At 55.6% G+C, this 8,154-nt stretch overlaps 2 protein-coding genes across 4 annotated transcripts in view; one reads left to right on the plus strand and one right to left on the minus strand.

The window, feature by feature from the left end:
• Psd (pleckstrin and Sec7 domain containing) overlaps positions 1-8,137 on the minus strand; it is a 14,372-nt gene extending 6,235 nt beyond the window's left edge. The window contains exons 1-9 of the mRNA XM_048807021.1: positions 8,005-8,137; positions 6,029-6,765; positions 5,666-5,768; positions 4,838-5,198; positions 3,680-4,120; positions 2,365-2,559; positions 2,115-2,195; positions 1,807-1,919; positions 1,147-1,205 (exon numbers count right to left, since the gene is read on the minus strand). Coding sequence (XP_048662978.1) covers positions 1,147-1,205; positions 1,807-1,919; positions 2,115-2,195; positions 2,365-2,559; positions 3,680-4,120; positions 4,838-5,198; positions 5,666-5,768; positions 6,029-6,682 — 2,007 coding nt within the window. The 5' untranslated portion in view covers positions 6,683-6,765; positions 8,005-8,137. The remainder of the gene's footprint in view (positions 1-1,146; positions 1,206-1,806; positions 1,920-2,114; positions 2,196-2,364; positions 2,560-3,679; positions 4,121-4,837; positions 5,199-5,665; positions 5,769-6,028; positions 6,766-8,004) is intronic.
• The window catches only part of Fbxl15 (F-box and leucine rich repeat protein 15), a 5,188-nt gene continuing 4,569 nt past the window's right edge, over positions 7,536-8,154 (plus strand). For all 3 annotated transcript variants that reach the window (XM_048807234.1, XM_048807235.1, XM_048807233.1), the window contains exon 1: positions 7,536-7,927. The gene's annotated coding sequence lies outside the window, so the exon portion shown is untranslated. The remainder of the gene's footprint in view (positions 7,928-8,154) is intronic.

The following is an 8,154-nucleotide window of genomic DNA, read 5'->3' on the forward strand; positions in this document are numbered from 1 at the left end:
GCGCCCAGCACCGAGCTGTGGGGGCGGGCTGCGGATAGGGTCTGGAACTCCGTCCCGGCACCTCAGGGCTGGAGGTGGTGGTGAGGGGAGAGGTCGCAAGGCCTCCCCACGGCCCTTTTTCACTTAGACTGGAGAGGTAGCCATGGACAGTCCCGGCCTCTCAAGCTCATCCTCAGATACCCCAAACGCCCATGTGTGCATCTCAACTCACTCACCCCAGTTCAAACATACACTTCAACTAACCTAACGCACCAATTTCCATTCACCCCGATTGTACACTTCAAAATATACCATCTTTAACTTAAAAACATACTCTATTCACGGATGTATGTCATAAATCAGCCAATTCGAAGATGGAAACCTAACACACATAAGCCCTCATCACACCCTTGAAGCACAAACACGTCATACACCCATTGATTCAAATGCACCCTGCCAGACATACACAACTCAAGCATACACCTCAACTCGTAAAAGATGCCCCGACTCAGATACATTCCAAAACTCAGAAGCCCAACACACCCCAAGTCCAGATACATCCTAGGATGCGTCCTCTGCAGTCATATGTATGTTGTGGTTCAAAGACTCCTTTGTCCCACCCTAGGGGTTCCTCTGAGTCCATGCCTCCCTGGATAAAACACCACCCCATCAGGGAAAGGAGTGAACCCACGGGATGGGGATGCCCCGCTTCTCCCACCACCAGCCCCTGTCTTCCTGATTCCTCAAGTGCTGGCGCCTAGGCGTGTGGTCTGCACCTGCGGGAACGCAGTATCTAGTCCCAACTTTGTGTTCTCGCTTCAACACCTTGGAAAAGCTTTTGTCCAGCCCAGGTCCCTCTACCTCCAGGTCCCTCCCAGGAAGAGGTTACCTGGAAAGTCTTTGTAGCTGTACACACTAGGGATTGGTGTGCCTATGTCCCCTCTCCCACCCCACCCGGGACCCCTACCTCGCCTTCCAACCTCAGTGCACAGTAGAAGAGGGGGAACTGTTCAGGTTAAATGCAGAGTTCAGGGCCTCCTGCTCAGCTCCCCTCCCCCGCCACACGCAGCAGCTACTGCAAGCGTGTGCGCATGTTCTGGGAGGGGGGGGGGCAGGGCGAGGGGGNGGGCCTGTTTTCTGGCTCCCACTTTCCCGCCCCCAACTCACGTGGCCATGAAGATCTGTGTTGAGTAGCATGAGGGCGCAGGTCAGTGTGTGGGCGCCATCTAAGAAAGAATTGACAATCAGCTTTGGCCCCCTCCCAGGGACTCTTTGCAGCTGGTCTTCCTAACCACTCAGTTCATCCTGCCCCTTTTCAGGACCCCCTTTGGCCCACAATCACATCTTCCTTAGACTGGAACCCCATTAGTGAACTCTCCCTATCACTGTCTTCCAGCAGATCCCTCAGCATGGACCTTTACCCATCTCCCTAGCTCCCTAAGGTGCTAGGGACTGCTCCCTGTTTGCCTCCAACACGCACATGCCTCTATGCACTAAGCACAAACAAGTCTACCCCACAGTGTATGCAGACCAGTGCAAATCCCCACTCCAGCCAAGCATGGTACTGCACATGTATTTCAACAATTGCATGCAAACACAACTGCCACCTGCCTCTACACAACACTCTCTTGATCCTAGCAATATTCCTGCCTACATACATGTAACTAGCACTGTCTGACAACACATGCATGTTCACATGCCTACAGCGTTCACATGCCTACAGGCATGTTCACTTGCCTACATGCCTTTCTGCACACACACATGCAGTAGTGCTCCACCCTTCTGCCTCAGTGGTCAGCTGGGCAGCCCTACTCCTAGCCTCCTCACCCTCTGAGGACAGGGCTTCCGGATTACACTGGAAGTACCGCTGGGAGAAGTGGGCCAGCACACGTTCTCGCTCCTGGGTCTCACCCATTAAGGCCAGCTCCTTCAGAAACACCCTGAGAAGTAGGGAAGTTGGAGGATGTCATCGCCTTCCAAAACCCCCTTGCTAGGCAGCCCTGGCCTTTAGCCATGCCCAATCAGTTTGGGAAGGACAGCTTAAGGGAGGCACGGGGGTTAGAGGGAGGCATAGCTGGGCCCCTGAACACCAACCCTGGACAGTAGGGACTGTCCTCCAAGGGCTCAACACCCACCTGAGAGCTTGGTCCAGAGTCATGCCTGTGAAGACAAAGAACTTGAGGTACTCGCCAGCTACCAGTTTGCTGAAGTCATTGCTGTGGACAGGGCAGAGAGACAGGTGGGATCTCAAGGGGAAGTGTCAAGGGGTCAGCGGGGGGGGGGGGTTACCTAGAGACCAGGGACATTAAATGGAGAGGATGGAGGTGCTGCCCCCAGGATGCATTCCCTCCACCCCCGTCCTCAGTTCCAGCCCGGTGGCTTTACTTCTTGCCCAGATGCCGGGCCACATCAGCCTTCCTGAAGCCGTCTAGTCGGTACAGCCTTTTAGCCAGGCGCTGTGCGGCCTCCAGATCCGCTTTCTGTCCATTGGACAAGGTATCTGTGCTTCCTAAGGCCAGCCGCTCTGTGCTGTCCAGCTCTGAGTCTGAGTCGGACACCAGCTGGCTCAGGGGTGGTTCACTGCCAGGGTAGAACACCAGCTCAGGGCTGGGCAGGGTCCTTTGGGATCCCCCAGACCCTCCCTCTGCCTCCAGACCCAGAGATGGAGAAGGGGAGAGGGGAACATGGGAAACACATTTTTCTTTTCTCCAGGGAAGGAGACTGGATAGGTTCTTTCATCAAACTATTCCATCATTACCAACTGTCTGTGGAAGTCCTGCCCCAAGTCTAACCCTCATCTGTCTTATTGCTGTGGGAGTTCCAGCTGCTTCCCCAAAGCTCCCAGGGTTTGCTATTAGATACACATTCCCTATTATCACACATGGAACATGAGCCTCTGGCCCTGAGGTATAGGCAGAGGTGGGATAGATAGGCTGCCAGGGAGGAACAGTAGAGGGTCAGGCAAAGATTTGAGGACAGTAGAGACACTCATGTGTTCACAAGTGTTTCTTCTTCCCACCTTTTAGGAAAAGGAGACTCCTTTGTGCCTCCCTTCTGCCCACCAAGAAGTAGGCTCTGGGGTTAGAGGAACTGGGGGTCAGGGTGCATCCCCTCACCCCCTTTTTCCTTCCCACCCCAGCTGCTCTACTCAAAAAGCCACCTGTCACCCCAGAGACAGAGGCCGGAAACTCCTGGTTGCTAGGCAACCCCGTCTTCCTGGCCACCCCCTCCTGTTGCCATGGCTTCCATGACTGAGAGGGTAGCTGGCAAAGGGGAGAGCAGAAAGGTTAGGCTGTGAAAGGAGGATCCTGGAGCAGGAGGAGAGACACCCGACTGGGCAGGGCCAGGGAGGGAGAATATGGGAGGGGCTGATGACTGGGCTTTAGAGAAGCCCTCAGGCCAGGTGGCAGTGAGAGACTCCACCTGGGGGGAAAGGGCCTTCCAGGGGAGATAAAGGATGTTCTCCGGGGTTCCTCCAGTCCTGAATTATGGTTTCTCCAATTACTGGATCTGAGCCCACAGGGGAGTTGCAAGGGGTCAATGGAAGTAGCCCTCCAAATGGGAAAACAGATATCTGTTAACCATCCCACTTGGGTCAGGAGTACAAACCACATCCTCACACTTCAGATCTGTTCCTTAAACCAGCTGGTTCTGGGACCCTGAGGGCCTTGGGGCTGAGAAAACCAAAGGAATTGCTTACCTGCCAAGGGGTGCCACTCCTAGCCCAAGGCTGTCTTCAGAGTGGCTGGGACTAGGGGGCTCCCTCCCTGGGGACAGCTTGGTTCTGGCCTCTGCCTCCTCCTCCTCCCCTCTCTGTGTCCAAGGCCCATCAGCAGCAGAGCTGGTACCAGAATCCGGTTCAAGAGGAGCAAGTGGGGCAGGAACAGGTGGGTCAGGCCGGGGAGCAGGGGGTTGAGGAGGCAGCTCAAAGGTAAAGAAAGGGCTCTGGGTTGGGCCCGGTGAGGCCAGGGCCTCCAGGGAGGCAAGGCTGGTATAGGAGGTGCCCTTGGCCCGGTGTGATTCCAGGATGGCTTCAAACACACAACTGAAAGAGTCAGGCCCATCAGCTGAGGGGCTGATCCCAGGAAGGAAGGGCACAGGCGACTTGAGAGGGCCTGAGTGAGGCATCTGGCTATCTGGCCTGCAAGGGCAAGGAAATGTCTGATCAGGGACCCAGAGCACAGGTTTGGGGCATGATTTTATTGAGCTCTCACACTGACTACACTGACTCTGTTAAGGGGATTATGATCCCCTTTGCACAGGTTCAACCCCCCCCAAAAAAGAGCTAGCTGAGTTGAGGGTGCAAAAGATTCGGTGCTTCTGCAGCACCCCAGCCCTGCCCACCCCAGCACCCAATCCCCCTCTTCCTCCCTCCCTGCTAATCTCCCTTTCTCCTCCTTTCCCCTGATCCGCTTCCCTCCTGCCATCCCATTTCTATTTCTGGCAACATCTTAGGAGAAGATGAGGCTCCAAGCTGCAATGGGGTGTGAGACGGAAAGGAAAGCCCCCGCGCTCCCCAGTCTCCTGACTGGCCCCAGGCTCTGGACTGATGCTCCCATATCATCAGGATGAATTCTGACTTCTGATCTCTCATTCCTGCCTCTGATCCTCTAAACGCATTGGCTCCTCTGTCTCCTGGGTTCTTGCTGATGCCCCCGCATCCCCAACACTGCGAGGCCTCAGTCCTCTGCCTGAAATCTACACTCCACACTGCCCTGTCAGAACCATCAACTTGGTTCTGACCCTCCCAGCCCTGCTCTCATCCTTATCCATGTCCCTATGACACCCCCACCCCACCCCCTTGTCTCTGGGCCAGTGGGAAGGAGCAAGCCATTTCCTCTCCCAGTTCCCCACTCACCGGACCCCCTCTGAGGCCTCAAACACCTCATCATCCACATCCTCTTCCCCACCTGCCTCATCCTCGTCCTCATTTCCACTGCCCAGGCTGGAATGAGGGCCAGGGCATGGGCCAGGATGTGGGGCAGGTGGGCGGGCAGTGCCAGGTGGGCCCTCAGAGCTGGGCTGACTCTCGATGGCTGAGTCAGCCTCCTCCCGCTCAGCCAGCACCTCATCGATGTCAGTCTCTCGGTAGCACCTCAGGGGCACCATGTCCAGGTCCGTCTCGGAGTACTTGGTTGCTTGCCCCACAGCTACCCCAGAGCCCTGCCCTGAGCCCATCCCAGATGGAGATGGGGAGGCCTGCTCTGGGGGTTTAGCACCTGTAGTGTGCATAGGCATACGGGTCAGGAGTTTATCCATTTCAGTCCCCTGTCCTGGTCCTATTCTGCAACTCCCCCATGGTCTCATGTTGGCAGGAAGTTCTTTCACTGTCTAGCCACCATTCCTCCTGTCACAAACTTTGTTTATCCTTGTGCCAGTGGAATTCATTTCAAACCAAGTCATTGTCAACTTTGAGAAGCCTGAAGGAGATCGGTGTCTTTTCTACTCCAAAGAATGACTCTGATATTCTGCTGTCCCCTCCCTCCATGGCTGAACCTCTTTCAGGTTCCCATTCTATGCCTGTCCACCATCATGACACATATGGGAAGACTGAGGCTGGGAGAGGCTTTGGCTAACTAAGGAGCCAGGAAAGGATTGGGGCAGGTTTGAAGGAAGCCTCCCTACCTGTCCTCAGCTGCTGTTGGGAGGCCCTGCCCCCTTCCCCTGGCTCAGTCCCAGGCCTTACCTGAGCTGGGGGGATCCAAGGAGCCATAGAAGAATTCCCATTTGGCTCGAGCAATTCTCTGGGCATGAGAGGAGACTTCCCGGGGAGAGGACCAGGTGTCCCCCTGAGCCAAGGAGAGAGAGACAGAGGCAGCACCCAGAGATGAAGCCAGACATATACAAGGACAATATGGGACAGAAACAAATAAAAACACAGGGACAGAAATGGAGGTGCAGAGACACAAGGACAAACACAGAAGGCAAGAAAGAGACAGATTTAGGACATTGAAAGATTCAGAGACAGGCCCAAGCCTGACAGGGGAACCAAGCCTTTCCCCTTCATTGGGGCACTAGGGCTTCAGGAAACGGAAGGCAGGTTGCATACCTGGTTCAGGGATCCAGTATCACCAGGTCCTCGGAATAGTGTAGCCAGGCGCTCAGGGGGGCCCCCCAAACCATTGGGAAGAGAAGAGTAAAGACCATCTGCTCCAACCTGGGGTGGAACTGGTGGCCCACGTAAGGGGTCCCTGCTGCCTGGAAGGGCAGAACCTCCTCCAGCTGGGAGTGGATCTGATGTGGATGCCTCTAGCCGCAACTTCCGGTTGGAGCCAGGCCCGAGGACTGGGGTGGGTCTGGGAGGAGAAACTCCACCCAAGTCCCAGCTCCGACTCAAGCCTCCAGAAGCAGGTAACCCATTCAGTGGCCTCACACTGGCCTTCTCCACAAAGCGGAAGATGACCACGGAACTCTGGGCCCCCGGTGGGGGCTGCCCAGTGGGTGAAGAGGGTGCCCAGGGTGAGGTTACAACTCGGGGAGAAGGGGGGCCACGCAGAGGTGTACAGGGTGCGGTTACACGTCCCAGTTCCCGGCCTCGGGGACCTGGACCTGCCACTCGCCGCAGCAGAGAGCCTGTGCTGCCATACATGCTGGCTGGGGGGCTCTGGGGCACAGGGCCCTCGGGGAGCCAGCGGCGAGGGCATCGTGGTGGGGAGATGGCACAGTCACCTTCCGAGCAGAAGCGCATGGCACCCTGGGCCATGCTGGGGCCGGGGGTCAGGCTGGGGGGGCAGGGATGGCGAGGCCAGGTGGGGAGTAAGGGGGCTGCATGCTCTTCAAACAGGCCTGCAAGAGAGGAGGGGGAGCAGGGGGTGAAGTGCCCTGGGTTAGATGGGCAGGTCAGCAGAGAAAAGGAGAGGAAAGTTGGCTGGGTCTCTGCACTCCAGGGACCTAGCCCACCCTGGAAATATGGGGCCATTGATCCCATCCCTGGAGGGTACTTCCTTGGAGGCCTGAGAAGAAAAAAATCATCCACCCAATGAGACCCTGGCTCCTTTCCTTCTACCTGGGGGCCCTGAGCATCACCCTGGGAAGAGTGAGGAAGCTAGTTCAAAAGTTGAGTGAGCTGAGTCTCTGGCAATTTGGAGCTACTTCTGGTGTGGGGGAAGCTGGTATCCCAACCTCTGGATCAGGAATGTTAGTCAACCATCACCATTACTCAGCCCTAGTGCTCTATAGTCCCTCTTATGGGAGACCCTCACTAAGAGAGGGAGAACTCAGACCTTCTGGAAGGAAAGGAAGAACAGGGGTTATATAGGGACGATGAAGGGCTGAGAGGCATAGCAGAGGCCTGAACAGAGACCTCTATCTTTAATACATAGATATTGTATGCTGAATGGAAAAGATACGTGTTTTTTTTTTTCATACGGGTATAAATGCACATGCACACACACGCACACACATGCACACACATGCACACACAAAAAAAAACATAAAGACAAATATATCAGTACACAAAAACATTCATGGGCAACACCCTCCAGCACACACAGACACAGATGTACACACATACTGCTCAAAGACACACCCTCATACACTCTCACAGTCATAACAAATATGTGTGTAACGAAAAGGCACATGCTTGTTTTACACACACACCATCACCAAACAGGAACACACAAAGAGGTACCCAAATGTACACACAGGCTCTCATTCTCCAAGGCACACAGAGACACAGGTGTATTGGACAAGCAACCTACTGGTCACAATCACATACAAATACAGATGCACATTTACACATATACTCAAGCAGGGACACACACTGTCCCCTCCCCCTCAACAGTCACGGGATCTCTGGAGGGTAAGATTGCACCATATCCCTCTCCTTCCCTCCTCCCCTTAGGGTTATGACAGATCTTGCCTAGCCCAGGAGGGACCATAAAGGGATAAGAGGGCTGTGGCAGCAATGCCGAGTAGAGGCAGAGGCCAGGAGCAGCAACCCTGCCAGGTAGGTTCCTGAAGCTCAACAGGGCCCTCGTGAGTGTCCCCTGTGCAGCCCCTACTCAGAGCTACCTCAGTACTCACCGCTGCTCGTCCAGAGCTGGGACCGAGGAGAGGCAAAGGAGAGGCTGGGCCCTGCTCAGCTGTGAAGGCAGCACGGCTCCCGCTTGCTCCAGGCCCGCCCGCCTCTCAGTCCCTCCTCCGACCCCCCCCGGCCCACACGCCGCGTCAGCA

Source organism: Marmota marmota, unplaced genomic scaffold (assembly GCF_001458135.2).
Source record: "Marmota marmota marmota unplaced genomic scaffold, marMar, whole genome shotgun sequence".
NCBI lineage: Eukaryota > Metazoa > Chordata > Mammalia > Rodentia > Sciuridae > Marmota > Marmota marmota.